Source organism: Cadophora gregata, assembly GCF_030347475.1.
Source record: "Cadophora gregata isolate MNR1 chromosome Unknown scaffold_8, whole genome shotgun sequence".
Taxonomy (NCBI): domain Eukaryota; kingdom Fungi; phylum Ascomycota; class Leotiomycetes; order Helotiales; family Ploettnerulaceae; genus Cadophora; species Cadophora gregata.
The window spans coordinates 522,575-538,793 of record NW_026695931.1 but is presented as its reverse complement, the minus strand read 5'-3'; the positions used below and the strand labels follow the sequence as shown (position 1 = coordinate 538,793).

Sequence of the window (16,219 nt, the reverse complement as noted above, 5' to 3'; positions counted from 1 at the left end):
CAACCCCCAAACACCCCAACATCGTATAGCTCCACCAAACTCATGCCTCCGCGTATTTTACTCTGATCGCAGAGTCAAGTCAATGCGATTCATCACGAATTAAGGCAACTATCATCGAATAGAGATAAAAGAAGAACATGACGAGATGGAAGCCTAGTTTGATGAACGATTCCTGCTCGCAGATTCGTTAGCCTCAGATCCTGGAGCGAACTCCCACCCAACACCACCCCCGAACAGAATTGTCGACAAAGTCACGTACCTTCTTGTGAACATTGAGCTTCCTGAAGATTTCCGTAGCGTCCAACAAGTGCGCGTTGTCGAGTATTCTGAAAGCAAGTTAGCCATTTAGGTCCAGGTCACCATTGTCCCCCCCCTTGCCCCAACTTCAATACCCCCAGAATGAAGCTTCAGTTTTCGAGCTTCCAGCTTCAAGCTCGGAGATCGAAGTGGAGGCCTGGGATATAATGCCGTATGGCCTCGGATAGGATATGTACGTACTTCTTGACATTGAAAGCCAAAAGTGGCAAGTTGAGCAAAAGCGCAACCCAGTACCCATTGATCAGGAACAAGAAAGTCAAGAAGCCATGAACAGCAGCTTCAGGAACAATATACGTATTGAGGCGGTTGCAGAGGTCGATAGGGTTGATATAGTCACTGCAGCCATCCCCAGTTAGCAATTATCCCCAAACCGCACAAACTCTGCAAATCTGCCAATCCGCTGGATAACAGCTGGGCTTATCGAGCTGCTATCTGCCTGCCTGGATTTTGTTTCCTGTGTATGGGAGGAAGGGATTTGGAGGGAGGTTGGGGGGAAGAAGGGAGGGAGACACACCATTCCAAATCACTGTACATGATAGTGAAGAAAACCTGCAGGAACAAGTTGACGGCATTAATCAGTACCGCCAACAAGTACAGCCATGCCTCGCCTGACATCATGATGGGCTATCTGTATATCGCGAATGCGCGAACCGAACGACAAGTGTATTGAAGTATCCGTAAAAATCCTCCTTTTCGTAGCTGGGAATATTCTCAATGGCCGCGTAGCAGGACGTCGCAGTGAAGCTTACCTTGTTGTGTATAGAGGTTGTGTCGTGTGTGGGAGGAGCTTGTGAAGCTTGCTTGCGTTGCGTTGCGTTGCGTGCGCTGGGAAGGATTTTCGTAGGTTTGGATGACGAGGTTGGAGTTGGCTTTTGGTTCTGGCTCGGTAGGCTTGGCTGGGCTGGGGCTGGGTTGAGTTGAGAGGCTGAGGAAAGTGGAGGAGCAGAGCAGATCTGTGAGGGAGAGGAGGCGGGGGGATTCGTGCTCGTGCTCGTGCTCGTGCTGATGGAATGGAATGGATGGGATGAGGCAGAGCGGTGGCGGGACGAGAGAAGAAGAGTGGGGTGTACTGGACTCGAAGCTGTTGTCGCTGGTTGCGTGGTGCGGACAGCCGTGAAGACGTCGAGGTTGGAGGGATCGAGTTAAGGGTGAGGTCGGACGAAGTCTGCCGGAGTGATGAAATGCCCTGTGCCGTGGTATGCAGTGCAGCGCAGTGTGTCCTCGTGCTGTGACTCTGTGAGGCTCCGTTTTTGTTGCGTGGTGGAGCTGTGCATTTGTTGGCACACCCATCCAGCTGGGCTGGGCTGGTGCTGGTGGTGCTGGTGCCAGGGCAAAGTGAGAAGCTCTGGTTGGGTCGGCTTCGGATTGGCTCGGTTAGGGATGGATGCAGTTGATCACTCACATGTCAAGGGGCTTCAAATCTACCTAGACTCGAGAAGGTGGATTTATTAGAGATGGGCAGAACAGGCAACATTGTCGCCTTTTGAAGACACTGTGTCTCCTTGTTTATATTCTGCAATATGTAATCCCTCTCTGCCTGTTCACCCAGCCTCGCTGAAAAGTATCATTTCGATTGCGCCCTCATTCTCATTCTCTACCATAGATTCTCACTCCTTCCCCAACTCAACTTCTTCACCCTCCTCTCTTCCTAATTACAACTCTTACCTACGCACTCACTCAATGCCTACTCCTCTCATCAACGCCCCGACACTAACGCTATTAAATGACCTCGCCATACCAATTATACCAAGACGCGCGCATCTTATTCTACTACTGTACAACGCGCAGAGACATCTCCAAGAATTAAAGTTTTAAGGGTTATGGGTCAGATTTAGAGTTAAATGAGAGGAGGAGGCCTGTTGAAATATGAGCAGGATTAGGGAGGAGAGGTTTGAAAACTTGAGTGAGAATACTCGCGTGGGTAAGTAAGGTAGTGTCATAAGTTTAAAAATGAGAAGTAGCTGGTATAAGATTCGAACGAATGCTCGCTATTTAATCGTAAGTTACGATGAGTAAATCTTGTATATGCTCTATTTTATCATGTTCCAGGGAAGTATGCTCTCATGAGTGTGTCTGGGAAGTAGCTACGTTGCTATTGTTGATTGCAGCCAGTGTCAAAAGTACAAGCTATATATGATGTGCACGACATTGCAAAGTATTATACATTCCATCGCTTCTCGTCCAAGCCAGGTTCCGGTGCAATCTTGACATCAGCCTTGTCAGAAACATGCTACAAACGTGCTGCAATGAATAGCCTACGCTTTACCCATAATGAACCGAGCTTCAGTCGAATTTGAGTTTACAGAGCACCACATCCAATGGATCGAGTACCCGATCGAAAAAATCATCTGGATCATCAACATCAGAAGCGACTATCTCAATCTCGCTATAGAAGCTGTCAACAGCCCCAGCAGGTGTTACCCACTCCGGGGTGTGTCTCTCCACGTCCTCCAGCAGAAGATTTCCAGGCACAGAATGCAACCGCATGTCAAAGTCAGATGGACCTGTCCATCTATCATCACTAAATAGGGTGAGCTCCCTCAGGAATCCACCCCATGGAATCAAAGCGGCGAATGGTGGCCGCGAGTCGTCATCCTCTTCACTATCCACCATTCCGTCATCTGAATAGCACAACTCCAGATTTGGCATCCGCCTGTGGGCAGCATTGACGGCGAGATATTTCAGCTCCATCTTCTCACATCTGTCCAAGAACTTCGCAATCCGCTTGTTATCCGGACTTTTGTGTGTACGAGATGATGCGTGAAAGTCCTCCGGTCTCATGATGCAAATTCGATCGACGTCCCAGTTGATATAGATCTGAGGCGGCATTGTGACCCTCATGTTGGGAAATCTCTTATCCGTTTTGTAGTTTTTGAACTTAAAAGTTGAACCAAAGTCCAGGACGTAGTACTTCAATCCCTCAACGCGAGACTCGTGGCAGACATGGAGAATGGAAGGAGCTTTTGTCGAAGAGTATAAAGCGTAAGGACTCCATGTCGGTGTACCTGCGTAAGGAGAGTTCCAGATACCGACGTGAATATTTCGGACCCAGATGTCAACATTGCGGGTTTCATTCGATGCCAGCTTCCAGATTCTGACACGTAACTCGGCAGGAAGCTTGGGGAACAGGGCGAACTTGACAGTCGTAGTCGTGGCGTCGAATGATGTGGACGTCATCTGGGCAGGCTCTGCAAATGACTGGGAAGTTCGTGAAGACGACATTAAGAGATTTGGTTGCAAGCTGCAGCTGGTGGGCTGATGTGACTCGAAGTAAGTCGTGCGAGGTGTTGGGATTGTTGCTGTCGGAACAGGTCGGAACTGCTGTTTGTGTGGTTTGGAAAGATTGAAGCTTGTCGCAGAGGAGAATGAAAGAAATTGAAGTTGAAGGAGAGAAGAAGTTGGAAGAGCAGCTGCGGGCAGCCGTCCTAAGCGAGGCACTAGCAACACTCTCCCAAACAGGAAGCCACGATGTGGAAGATGCTTCTGTCGTCTGCGTGGAAGGAAGGAGCGACCGAGTACTTGGATGCGGTACTACGTCCATGTCAAAACAACGACACGGAATATTAGCTATCTCACCGACACCATTGCCATCTCGTCAACATCTCATCTCACCTTATCCAACCATCCCCTCACCAATTCTCGATCCCCTCCTCACAGGCGCAGTGTGTCTCCTCACAGGTGGTCGGTCAAAGGCCTCTTCCGGCTCGACATAAGTCTCAATAGCTCCCTTCTCATCCAACGCTTCACCATCTCCCTCTTCTCTGTTCTCATTCCTATCCCCTCCCGATTCGCCACCAAAGTTGACATTTTGAGTTACGATGCGAGCTCCAGCATCGATATTGATAACTTCATGCATCGGACCTCGTCCACCATTACCCCCACGATACCCCTCTCTACTCGCCCTACTCCCCGCGTAATAACTTCCGCTGGATGTTATACTGCTCCCTCTCGCACTACTCACCACACTTCCTGATCTCCTCCTCTCACTTCTCCTACTCCCCCTCTCCCCTCTCTCCTCCCCATCCCCCGCACCACTCTCTCCATTCATTCCGCCCTGCCCACCCTTCCCCTCCCCCGTACTCCCTTCCGCAACCTCGTCTCTAGCAATACGCTCCAACTCCTCACTCTTCCTGAGAAATGCCCTCTCCCATACCATCCAGATCGCCAGAGTCGCCAGCGTCAAAGGCACCGTAATCGCCCAGTAGAACCAAAACCGTGGTTTGGCGACATCGGACCAGCTGGATGCGTCCCAGTCGAACAGAGGCACGGCGAAGAGTGTGCTGATGAAGGTTCCCGGGAGGACGACCATTGTTAGGAGGGAGATGGACTTCATTCTAAGCAGAGTTGTTAGTAGGCTTTGGGTCGAGATACGAGGGAGAGAGGGTCCTTACGCGGAACTATCTCGTTTGCTAGCTACGGCTATGGATTTCGAATCTTTGGCTATCTCGATGTTTTGCTGGATGTCTCGCGGGGCGATTAGATTGTACACCTGCATGAATTAGCAAGTAGCAGAATTATAGAATCTGAGACAGAAAACCTACCGTTTGATTCTGCACACTGGCAAGCTCTTTGTAATGTCCAAAGACGTCAATCTGTGCATACTGTCAGTTATCGTGTTTCTACAGACATTTCAAGCCATGCTTCAAATTAGTTGGCCTTGAACTCACATGCATCGAAAGCTTATTATGCGCCGCCCTCGAAATATCCAACAAAACCTCTGAATCCCTCTCAAAGCTTTCCTTTTCGTCTTCTTTCAACAACGCAATAATCCTCCCATCACTCTTAACATCCAACACATCCATGGTATCCTTGATAAATTCGAACAACCTCACCGCATTCTGCGCCCTCAATCGATCCAAACTAATGGTCTGCCCTAGAAAACTCAAATCAAGGGTCATACTCGCCCAATCGTGCTCTTTCTCCTTGCCATCCGGATTGACAGCCCACATAGCTCCAACATGACCCGTCTTTCTCTGGATATGGAAGACTCTTCCGATAATATCGCCGATGTTGCTCACAGCCCAGATACTGTTGAGTTCGATGAAGATGACGCATAGTGGGAGAGGATGTGATGCTAGGGTCTTGAAACTTCGCACACCGCGGAGGATGTCGGCTCGGTCGCCTTTGGATGTGGTGCGTAGAAAGCCTTTGGTGATTCGTGTCTTGGCATCCCATGTGAAGGTTATGTTATGGTCATCTGGTGCTGACACGCCTTGGTCAATTATGAAGCCTATTTAGGTTGTTAGTTAATGTTAATGATTGTGATATTGTTGGGAGGGGTGTTAGACCAATATGAGAGTCGGATGGAGGTCCCGCTAGTTCTGATAACGTGTGTCGGCTGTAACAACCTCGAGAGGAGTAGTATCCTTGGAGAAAAGAGACGGGAAGTTTGAATTCTGCCATTATTTTACGCATGGTATCCTGCGAGAATCCGAATGTGTCTCGCCAGCCTCGCTGGTATTGAACGGTTGAAATTCTGGTCACGTGTCAATATATTTCCGATGCCTACCTTCGTAATTATGGCACAATGATAGCCTTGTGATTCTCCTCAGAGGTAATTAGGTGTCTGACTTACAGCAGTCGGGTTCCGCCGGTCACAGTGTTCATCTTGTCATCTAGAGGGGGTTCCCTCGCCAGCCATTCCGGCACATCGTCATGATCTAGCTTTCCTTCAAGAACGCTCACGCCTCCTCCCTAAAGCTGTTAGCCTTCAAATTCATAGTCCGTCTGTTGAGAGCCCGTACCGGATAATTCCACATCTCAATATATGAGCTCCCCGTCGGCATGTATATATCATCTCTGTCCGATCGTTGGAAAACACATTCATCGCTCATGTACCATTCCACACCTCGCCCGTAGTCCGCCATATTTTGCTCCATCAAGTTACTCCCCATGAATCTGTTGCAGTTGTAAACAAGAGTCGATGTGCTTTTTGGAAGAGGGTTTCCTTTTGAGCTTCATTTCAGGATGTCAGCCTTAAAGTTAGCTGCCTTCAAGCGCTCAGTTAGACCAAGCCTTTTGTTCAGCTGCCCAACAGATCGTCGAAGATTGAGCCTCTTTCCTGCGGTACACCCCTGTAAGCTCCTGGCGACCCAGAAACGGGACGGGACGATGAAGACCGCATCGAGATCTCCTTTCGCTAACGATTCATTTAGCTTCGAACTCTTGATCTCTCGCCATCTTCACAATCCTTTGTTTCCCTCATCTTCCTGAGCAAATGCTACAGCCTTCTTTGCTTTAGTAATGAAATAACTCAAGATGCACAGCTCAAATCAGGCTAGGCTAGCATTGGTGGAGTGTTGTAGTACGAATTGCGGAAATGTGGCGGCGATGATTCCTCTTCAGGTTTGGCTATACTGTATTCTACGCCTCGAGGCGTACCGCTCTGACTGTTGATCTGTGGCACCACGAAAAAGCAACTTAGGAATTGGATTATTTACTGCTCGCTGTGATGTGATCCCAATAGAGGACGTGCAATTCGTCTTTCTCAGCCTCTAAAGATGCTGCTGCAGTCATCTTTCCCGGCCCGAGCCCGTGGTTGAGATATCAGGCGTCTTTGTCAGCATCCACTACATTTCTTGGCAACGAGAACAAGTGAGCGACCTCACAGCTTCTTCCTCCACGAGTCCTTGTCAACCTCATGAACATTCTGCGCCATCATAATTCAGCTGAACACAAATGAAATCTAATATTTCAGAATTAAACCGCTACTGGATCGCAATATCGAATCACTCTCACGATACAGAGACCAATAAACCGAGCAGACCCGTTCATCTCGTCTCAACATGTCACCACCGTGATTCCGCTCCAGGCGCTCCTGCCGCCTAAAAATCATTCAAGCTTTCGTCTGACCATTGTACCGGACCATATTCATAGGTGGATGGCAATGGGGACAATTCTCCGGTCGGACTTTGCCACATCAACGTTTGAGATGTCGTGAGATTAAAGTTTTTGAGCCACGTCTCGGATAACCACTTTATCCTCACCCATATCAAACACCTGACCATACGGACAAGTGAGGATCCGACTCCACACTCCCCAGATGTGTTGTTCCATATGCTTGACGCAGATAGCAATGGCTGTTGTTTGGCAGCTGTACATCACATTGCCTTCGCGGAAGATAACGGTTACAGAAGTCACGATAGCGACCTGTTGACTGCTGGGGGAACGGAATTCATTTCTCTTGGTTCTTTCTCTCTGTTGACTGTAAGTGTGTGCTTCCTTGTCGCTTATCAACCCTGGTCCTCCCAGCGTGGGCTGTATCACAGTCACAGGCCAACCAATTCTGGTTTTTCGACTTCTACAAGTTTACTGATAACAAAGTTGTATTTTGTGAGCTCGATATGTCAGCAAGAATGGATAGAAGTTTGATAGCCGCAATTGGCAACTATGGCGATGGCGGTGTGATAAATTCCGAATTTGCCGCATGTTTTGAAATCGCACAGACTGAGTGGCCAACGGAGATTTGGTCCGAATGTCGGAACGTGACTCTGACAATGTCACGACAGTAGCTACCGAAAGCTTAGTTGTGACCAGCATTCTAATCTGATTGCTCAGTCCACAGCGCACTCGCAGGATCACATGAAACCATAGGCGACAGCCTCCGGTACACTCTCGTGACACATTTTCATGTTGGACGCGCTTACCAGTGGATTATCCTTGCACTCCTCCTCTTTTTCGGCACTTCTCATTGTACCTCGCCCTGGCACTTTCCTGCTGTGGACCTCTGCTACACCGCAACCCAAGTGGTGACTTGTTAGGTGGCTCACCAACCATGTTTCCTCAGATCGACTGTTTCAAGAGTGCTTTACTCCCAGAACATATTCCCAAAATGGTAACCAGTGGTTCCGCGGAGTTGAAGGTGTGCGTTGTGGCATTCGATATGCATCCATTGCGCATCAGTAGAAAGAATGTTCCGTTTCGGGCCTGGTGGGTAATGATCATCAGAAGTGGAATGCGGAGTTTGGTATGCATAGTCCGGCTTGGGTTCATTCTTGGATTGAAACAGGGTAACGGCCAGGTCGGTAGGTAATCTGCAGCTAGGGGGTTTGTTGACTCGGTTGACCTCCATACTTGAATTCGGGGTGTTGTTCTCGCTAAACCAGCCCACCCTCGCTTCGAGTCAGACAAGTCAGTACAGTAGCCCCACTGCGGGGTACGTACTTCGAGAAGGTTTGTCTGCCTCGTGAGGACTTCGATTCAGCGAACACACTCAATACAGACAGCATTCGTGTTCATTCAGTTCAAAGTACGCCAGGATTTCCAGAAGTATAGGACGTGAAGACAGTATCTGTGAGAGCAAAAAACTTCAAGAATCCGAGCGCTTACATAAATCATACTGGACAGTACTGGTCAAGGCAGGCAATAATTCAAGGTAGCATTGCATAGTGGGATCGAAACGATACACCGCAACTGTGCAAAGACACAAAGCGAAGCAAGTGGGGGTAAAGACTATGTCTACATCATGTTACTGTTACAGTGTAAGTGAAGAGTGGGGAAGTTGCAGAGTTCAAAGGGAGGACCTGATCAGGCTTATGAGGAACTCTCCAACGCCAAGAATCTTTGTGATAACATTTGATGCTTGGAGTGCCCTAGATGGCGTAGTATAGCTTTTTACTCCCAAATTGAGGACCCGAATAGTTTCTATTGAGCTCTGTCAAGATTCTTGGTGAAGTGACTTGAGCAGCTGCAGCGCTAGGAGTATTGGCGATTCAGTAACGCGGAGCTGCAAATGAGGTCTCGTGACACTGTAGTTTGTAAGGAGGCTGAGAGGCTGAATACATGATAGAGCTCTTCGAATGTTCTCGATCTCCGCTGCCATCTCAAGAAAAAGGTGTATCGTACAGTCGGAATGACGAGTAAAAGAACGTTCTTCCAGCGGGAAGGCCGATCATCGAACCTAAATCGCTTCGAAACTTATGATACATGCTTTAGGTATTGCGTGGCTCGCGTGGTCTGCCAATTCCAAGGTTTCAATTGGTAAGTAATGAAACTCGAACAAGGACCCCTAGATTTAAGCTTTCAGGGTTCTCAGAGTTGTTTCGAGAGTCATCTCATGGGTCTCAAGCGAGAAAAGCATCTGATATACTTTTGCCTGCATCTGGGATATTGGCGATTAAGGACTCGAAGGCTATGTGGTACAGATCGAGCGTCCTTCGACGATATTATTGGCCCAGCCTGCTTCGCCGTACCAGGGCCTAGGCTCGTCGCCTGTATTGGGGTCCGTGACTCGGTATTATTGCGTCAAACTGCATACCGCCGCATACTATATATTTAGGAAGTCAAAAATCTCCAACACCCGGATTCGGATTTGATGGGAAAGGTAGGTTTATAGTTTTACTGTTCTTGATTTTAGAATTTTGGCCTTTCAGTTGACTTTAGGCTGCTCAGCCCGTCAGATAAATAAGAAATCTGGCAGATTGTTTCTTTTGCTTCCCTTCGTCGTTTCTCTCAAAGTGCTCCATCTTGATCAACCTTCTTTCTAGCTGCTCAATAATTACAAACTCCTTCTTCCTATATTATTTAATATTTTTTGAATTAAAAGAGAAAGTGTCATGTTCTCACCGCCACGCATAACCGAGCATTTCGTCCTTGAACAGGTCAACACAATGGATCTGCAGATCACCTCCCTTGTCTGGGGTATTACGCTAGGAGTGGGTTTCCTGACAACTTGGAAAGCCATCAAGCAAACAACATCAATCCAGCGACGCTATGGGTTCTGCAAGTTGAACACTCCTTACATCTGGATGATTTGGTTCGAGATACTCGCGTGTCTGGGCTTTTCGATAATGTCATGGCTGTATCTCAATAAATATCTAAAACCAAGGTACCACAATCTCGTCCATACACATCACTCACAAATTGACCTTTCGTGTAGTTTTGCGTTTTTCTTCACCATCCGTGAGTTTCCCACTCGAAGATAAATGCCAGACAAGTCTGATCATTTCCAGTTACTCTTGGCACTTTACAAATACACCTGCTCTTCCAGATCCTGGTTAACAGGATCTCCCTTCTCCTCATGAATCATCGAAAGGAAAATAGAATCCGGCTATTGGTGGCTCTACTCGCAGCCTGCGTTGCCATCTCGGTGTATTGCGTTTGGATACCTGCACAACTTCAAGTTTCGGAAAAATACAGACGTCTCAATAGGATCTGGGATCGGATTGAAAAGGGCTTGTATCTTTTAATTGATTTGGCCCTCAACTCGTACTTTGTTCGGACTGTTCAGACAAGACTCGTGAATCAAGGTAGTAAGTACCGGCCGACAGTTCTTCGTACGCTTATTTGAAGAAGACTGACAGTATGTAGTCGTCAAATACAAAAGACTAGTCCACTTCAATATGTGGATGGTTGGACTCTCAATTGCAACCGACATCCTTATTATCGCTATGATGAGTTTGAAGAACTCTTTCGCGTAGGTCTTTGAATCCACCTTCCCTGGAGCTTGCTGACAGTCGTGAAGATATATGCAGTTCCACCCTCTAGCTTATATAATCAAGCTCAACATCGAAAGTATGCACACAGACCTTCTAAACCAATGCTTGCGGCGTTCATGATGCTCCAACAACACCGACCTCCGCCGGTGGTTAATACAGTTTACACGTACTAACACACCCTAGTCTCTATGGCAGAGCTCCTCGTGAAGATAGCAAAGACTTCTGTCAACAACAAGATTGGAGATTGTTATGAACGTCCGAACGCGCAATCTATGCAGGCGGTTGAAAGCACATCGCACCGTAACTCGATTGTCTCTTCTGTAATTTCCACCACTCACTTCCAAAATATAGTCTCGCTAATTGTATAAACAGGCAAGCGGCAGCAGTTCCATCAAAGACTGGGAACTGTCGTCTTCTGACTCGTCCTCCTCACCATTCGACGTCGAATCGATTGAAGCATATAATAGCATACAAGCTCCTGGTGATGTATGCTTCGAGTTCGACGGGCTAGGTGACGTGAACATGGATAAAGAGGCACCCAAAGACAGATTCGGATATATTGATGGACATGTCTATGAAATGGAATCACCCCGCCGCGTTTTCTCGTCGGCGGGGCTGTGGTCAGGAACAGGGGAAGCTGGGAGCAGTTTGAAAGAAATTGCATGGAGGTTAGGCGCTGTGAAGGGTACAATCAGCTCTATGGGAGTAAAAGAAAAACTTTAACACATTCTGCTTATAAACTCTCCGTGAACGTGATTTTGGCGGGAACTCCGCTTTGCCACACTTCTCGGTTGCCAGGTCTTGGCGCTATGCCGACCAAAACATGGTGGCCGAGCCAAGAGAAAAGTTGAGAACAATGTGCCTGCTTTTACATCTGGAGACGTCGGACAGTCGTTGGCTCGTAGTTTGACTCTGTCACACCTGGCTTGAAACGCCGGGTAATCGCCTCGACTTCGAATCCGGGTTCAGGTGTCGACAATCGAGGACTGTGCAATACGCGACCAGACTCGCGCAACTCCAAAGCTCATTCGTTGATTAACAAGATCCCAAGCAGCAACACCGTACAAGCTCCTGCGATAAGAATTGACGCGATGTGTTATTAGTATGCTGTGCTTGACGGCTTGCATAATCTATGCGATGTCGAATGATGATCGTTCATACATATTGGGGCGGAGCAGGCAGTGGCTTTAAAGTAGCAGTTTCGGTGATAGCCATGTCTTGTAGAGATTGGTCCAAGCCCAATGACATACATTTGAGATTGTAAAATACGGCCTTGAATGACGACTCCAGATCTCTGATGGTTCATATATCCCCACCACTCCCAAGTACTCGACTTGAAAGATCCAATTATACTTCCAATTTGGCCTTCCCATAATCATGGCACCACCATCTGCAGATACCTATACAGAGCAATCCTCTTCCGCTCCAACACTATCCAAGACTCGCGCAATCCCGGAGATCAAAAAGAGTGTCGCAGGCCTGACTCAAAGCGCATCCTTCGCTACACCGCTACAGTACTCCGGATCCCTAGATACTTACGAATCCTTCGATGTTACAAACGTTATAGGTCGGGAGTTCCCCAAATTGCAGCTGACGGATATTCTGAAAGACGATGAGAAGATCCGAGATCTTGCAATTCTTGGTAGGTGCCACTCTAATCTACACTGTGATAAGCAGCAATCAGCTGATGGATGAGTAGTGAGTCAGTGAGGAGTTGTCTTCTTCAGGAATCAGGACATCGGAATTGAAGACCAAAGATCTTCGGCCAGAGACTGGGTGAGCTTACTGGCAAGCCAGAGACTTCCAAGGTATGTATTCTGCCATGGTTCTCTGCAGTACTGATGACAAAAGCTGCATAAACATGCCTTGAGCAACAGCAAGCGTGGCATCGCGGTCGACGAAAATGGAAAACTTGATGATGAAGTATCCGTCATCTCTTCTGAGGTTGGAGCTTATTTGATATTCGCTTACAGTGATCCGGTATTGACTTTTGGTAGCAAAACCGTAAATACTACCAAGGCCGTTTGTTTGGTGCCAAGCGGCTAGCAAGCGAAGGCTGGCATGCCGAGTATGACTATCTCAATACGCTCTTTGAATAAGCTGACATTGAGCTAGCATCACCTTTGAGCGAATCCCCTCCGACTATGCGATTCTGAAGATTGTGAAGACTCCAGAGGATGCAGGTGGAGATACTCTTTGGGCTTCGGGATATGAGGCGTTTGACAGATTGTCACCAGTGTGGCAAAGGTTCGCGGAGGGGTTGACTGCCACTCATTACCAGGTTCGTACCGTTTAAGCTAGTTACAACCAAGACATTGCTGACATGTTATAGCCCAACTTCAACAGAGTCGCGGCAGAGCATGGTTTGGAGCTTCTCGACCAGGATCGAGGTGCACCTGAAAACACCGGAACTGATTTTACAGCTTCTCAGTATAAACTATATCGCTACATCCACTGTGAATTTTGCTGATATTACTCACAGTCCCGTCGTACGAACTAATCCGGTCACCGGGTGGAAGAGTCTGTTCGGTGCCGGTCACCAGGTCCATGCCGGGTGGATCGACAACGTCACCGAAACTGAGAGTGAGGTCATCAAAGCTTACTGTAAGATTGGTCTTCAAATTTCAAAACTTGTAGCATTTTGCTAACATTGCCTTTAGTCCTGAAAATCATTGCCGAGAACCATGACTTACAAGTGAGATTCAAGTGGCGTAAAAACGATCTTGCAATCTGGGACAAGTATGTGACATTTTATCAAACTTGTGCATTTGAGAGAAAAACTTTTGCTAAGATGGCTACAGTCGATCGGTATTCCACACAGCTACAAACGACTACGAAGGTATCCGCCAAGGGAACAGGGTCGTCTCGCTTGGAGAGAAGCCATTTTACAATCCGGCATCGAAGTGTCGTCGCGAGGCTTTGTATGGTGGGCTGCAAGGGCAATAGGAATGCATTCCGGCAGTCCCATAACGATAGCAAGACTCAGTAGTGTAGTTTCCTCGGCGATTTATCGCAGCATGTTCATGAATTATCCGAATCAGGCGATGATTGCACCACGTGATTTACTTCGTTAAGACGCTGCGATGTTTTACTTGGCGTTTCTCGTCCTTGGGATTGTAAATTGATTGGCGGGATCAAATATTATTCTCATTAATTTTAATCATGGTCTCACCATCTTATTCTAGCTGCAAATCCGGACAGCTGTTGTGGGGAAGGTCAAGGGCAGAGGAGCAGGCTGGAGTCCTGGACGTATCGTGAATCATCTCGTCCAAGAAAAGTGCTCAAGGAATTGTAGACTCAAAAAGAAAGTGATCCATTCACGAGCTCGCATGTTTTAAAGCGTATAAAATCTTCATATTTGATAGAAAGTGCAACCATCCATCTCAGACCTGCATCCTCACAACTACCCGCTCGTAACAATATCCATAATCCACTTGATTACCCTAATCCACATTGCCATCTAGTGCCTCCCTATTCCATACAATCGGATCTAGGTCAAAAATCTCGCGGCATTTTATACTCTTCAGTGTAAGCTTCTCCGGGCAAGAGCTCTTATCCTGTCGCAACAGAGGCCAGCTCCTGTAAAGCCTGCAATACCTTCGTCTCGCTTGAACACATTCACTCAGCAGCGACCAAAATGCTCCTTTCACTCCTCTCATTCATCTCGTTCATGAATCTCAGCATTCAAGCCCCAGTCATCGCCGAGCGTCTGGTGCCCAGTACCGACTTCCCATCGTCCGCCCTCAACATCACCACTCGTGACGTCCAATACGCCAATTTTGACTCCATCGACGCCCGTGGCCTTTGCGACACCAATTTCGGGAAACACGGCCAATGTTCCTTTGTAACATGGACCCACTGGCCCGCGACTGACACTCTCGAGGACTCTTCACACGCCTTCTACGCTTTCGACAGCTCTTGTAAAGTCATCGGTTATGTTCCTGCAGTCAACATGAAAGGCAACGACAAATATGCTTTCGGACCTGGCCAGACTAAGCTCCAGTATTTCATCGATGTTCGATTCAGTGTGAAGAAGGAACATGGTTGGGCGCCGAATATCTGGTATGGTGGAAGATTTTTCAAGGATTCCAAGTGCTGGTATGAGGAGACGAGGTCGGGTTGGAGACATAGCCAAGGTGTTTGTAAGATCGCTTTCACATGTTAGACGGAGGCGGCAGGAAGGGTGAGTTGTATCAATACGCTAGATTCGGGATGACGCCTGCGGTTGTCTTTTTATGACAGTAATGTTCGGTGTATGCTCGATGATGACGCCTGAGATTCGGGAGCTGGCGATTCCAGGATCGGAACGTGTTTGTGCGATAGAATTCGTGAGTGTGGGCTGGAGATCGTTGAACCATGTACGAAGTTGTGAGTTTTGTATATTGTAAAAACCATCGTGTCAAACGAAGCTGTCAGAAATGCAACGTTCTCTATATCAAAGCAATTCTGTTGGCGCTTGAACCTCTTTGTTTACTTCGGTAAAGCCTGATACCCCGCCCTCACTGAATTTGATCTCCTCTCCGGATTGTTCCCAGTCAACTGTGACTCACATCTCGGCGTTTCAGTTAAACGTAGGCCAATTATTCATGTAATCAGTCACGCAATCAATCTGCCCCGAAAAACATATTATGTAGCTTTCGAGCACGATCGCATCCCTGTTTCTCCAATTGGCTAGGTCACTGTCGCTTGGACTGAGAAATTATTGACCATAGATTCACCTTGGTGAAATATTGCTGCAAACTTCCTAGGGGTCTTCGTACATTGCTTTCTTCCGCGAAATTTGACAACCACACAACCCACTATTCGTCCAATAAACCCATTCGTTAGTCGAGTCTTGCGCCAGGAAACGTTCACAACAATTGTAAAAACCACCAGAAACTTTTCTTTTCAGCTTCTTGAATCTGAGTTGAACTGTACCTTTCCACTGCGATCTCACGTCAAGTCACGAAACCTTTCGACCCGCTGTCTACTCTGGGCTTGTTTCGTTGCCATATTTTCCTTTAATTATCACAACAATGGCTTCCAAAAGATCTCGTGCGCCTCTCCATCGTGCTTGCAAGAAACGAAACCCTGTTGCGCAATGTCCTGGTTGGTCCTCCATTTCTCTCCCCCACAGCCAGGCGCTCACTGCTTCTGTAGGAACCAGAGTTCAAGCCTCTGCTGGGGCACAGTCAGCTCCAATCACTGTCGAAAACAGGCCTGCGCAAGTGTTTGGACTTGAACCAGAGATCATGTATATGATCATGTCGAAGCTCGATATCTTCACCGCGAGAGTTGGGGACTTACTTGCCGGCAATTCAACGAAGAGTACAAGAAAAGCTTCGAGACATATGCCGGACACTCAAGAATGTGATATAAATCTGAGCAAATGACAAGTCCAGGCATTGCTATCACAAGCGAGAGGCGACCACATCTGAATGATATGGGTTACAGTTTGTAGTATATTGGACCTAGTGGAAGATCGC

The 16,219-nt window shown here is 47.6% G+C and overlaps 8 protein-coding genes across 9 annotated transcripts; 5 read left to right on the top strand and 3 right to left on the bottom strand.

Annotated features, from left to right (window-relative positions):
- Window positions 1-79: 79 nt before the first annotated feature.
- ERV14 (COPII-coated vesicle protein) lies at window positions 80-936 on the bottom strand (the record flags this gene model as incomplete). Its single annotated transcript, XM_058507368.1, has 4 exons — window positions 80-172; window positions 260-326; window positions 499-654; window positions 833-936. The coding sequence occupies 4 exons, from the start codon at window positions 934-936 to the stop codon at window positions 80-82; spliced, it is 420 nt and encodes a 139-aa protein (XP_058356537.1).
- Window positions 937-2,349: 1,413 nt separating this feature from the next.
- ONS95_013724 (uncharacterized protein) lies at window positions 2,350-4,386 on the bottom strand. The gene has a single exon (XM_058507367.1). It carries the CDS (start codon window positions 3,538-3,540, stop codon window positions 2,602-2,604), a length of 939 nt encoding a protein of 312 aa, XP_058356536.1. The 5' UTR covers window positions 3,541-4,386; the 3' UTR covers window positions 2,350-2,601.
- Window positions 3,932-6,812, bottom strand: ONS95_013723 (uncharacterized protein; the record flags this gene model as incomplete). 2 transcript variants are annotated; one of them, XM_058507366.1, is made up of 6 exons in its annotated part: window positions 6,063-6,812; window positions 5,607-6,012; window positions 4,986-5,548; window positions 4,860-4,910; window positions 4,710-4,807; window positions 3,932-4,652 (listed from the first exon to the last, which is right to left on the bottom strand). In XM_058507366.1, the coding sequence occupies exons 2-6, from the start codon at window positions 5,731-5,733 to the stop codon at window positions 3,932-3,934; spliced, it is 1,560 nt and encodes a 519-aa protein (XP_058356535.1). In that variant the 5' UTR covers window positions 5,734-6,012; window positions 6,063-6,812. The 2 variants fall into 2 exon arrangements, with proteins under 2 accessions (XP_058356535.1, XP_058356534.1); XM_058507365.1 differs by having other exon boundaries at window positions 4,986-5,794; window positions 5,894-6,012.
- Window positions 6,813-7,374: 562 nt separating this feature from the next.
- Window positions 7,375-7,689, top strand: ONS95_013722 (uncharacterized protein; the record flags this gene model as incomplete). The annotated part of the gene is made up of 1 exon (XM_058507364.1): window positions 7,375-7,689. One exon carries the CDS (start codon window positions 7,375-7,377, stop codon window positions 7,687-7,689), a length of 315 nt encoding a protein of 104 aa, XP_058356533.1.
- Window positions 7,690-9,926: 2,237 nt separating this feature from the next.
- Window positions 9,927-11,477, top strand: ONS95_013721 (uncharacterized protein; the record flags this gene model as incomplete). Its single annotated transcript, XM_058507363.1, has 7 exons — window positions 9,927-10,144; window positions 10,196-10,218; window positions 10,269-10,568; window positions 10,627-10,732; window positions 10,781-10,830; window positions 10,938-11,074; window positions 11,127-11,477. The coding sequence occupies 7 exons, from the start codon at window positions 9,927-9,929 to the stop codon at window positions 11,475-11,477; spliced, it is 1,185 nt and encodes a 394-aa protein (XP_058356532.1).
- A 503-nt stretch (window positions 11,478-11,980) lies between these two features.
- ONS95_013720 (uncharacterized protein) lies at window positions 11,981-13,700 on the top strand (the record flags this gene model as incomplete). The annotated part of the gene is made up of 7 exons (XM_058507362.1): window positions 11,981-12,396; window positions 12,552-12,562; window positions 12,606-12,758; window positions 13,087-13,184; window positions 13,237-13,358; window positions 13,415-13,493; window positions 13,556-13,700. The coding sequence occupies exons 1-7, from the start codon at window positions 12,132-12,134 to the stop codon at window positions 13,698-13,700; spliced, it is 873 nt and encodes a 290-aa protein (XP_058356531.1). The 5' UTR covers window positions 11,981-12,131.
- Window positions 13,701-14,391: 691 nt separating this feature from the next.
- Window positions 14,392-14,919, top strand: ONS95_013719 (uncharacterized protein; the record flags this gene model as incomplete). The annotated part of the gene is made up of 1 exon (XM_058507361.1): window positions 14,392-14,919. One exon carries the CDS (start codon window positions 14,392-14,394, stop codon window positions 14,917-14,919), a length of 528 nt encoding a protein of 175 aa, XP_058356530.1.
- A 518-nt stretch (window positions 14,920-15,437) lies between these two features.
- ONS95_013718 (uncharacterized protein) lies at window positions 15,438-16,178 on the top strand. The gene is made up of 2 exons (XM_058507360.1): window positions 15,438-15,842; window positions 15,894-16,178. Exons 1-2 carry the CDS (start codon window positions 15,770-15,772, stop codon window positions 16,124-16,126), a joined length of 306 nt encoding a protein of 101 aa, XP_058356529.1. The 5' UTR covers window positions 15,438-15,769; the 3' UTR covers window positions 16,127-16,178.
- Window positions 16,179-16,219: the final 41 nt, after the last annotated feature.

Bases quoted from the DNA above. Each gene is read 5' to 3' on its own strand.
- ONS95_013718 (XM_058507360.1), top strand. From the start codon at position 15,770: ATGGCTTCCAAAAGATCTCGTGCGCCTCTCCATCGTGCTTGCAAGAAA. The intron at 15,843-15,893 runs GTTGGTCCTCCA...CTGCTTCTGTAG, and splicing joins CCCTGTTGCGCAATGTCCTG to GAACCAGAGTTCAAGCCTCT.
- ONS95_013724 (XM_058507367.1), bottom strand. From the start codon at position 3,540: ATGTCGTCTTCACGAACTTCCCAGTCATTTGCAGAGCCTGCCCAGATG.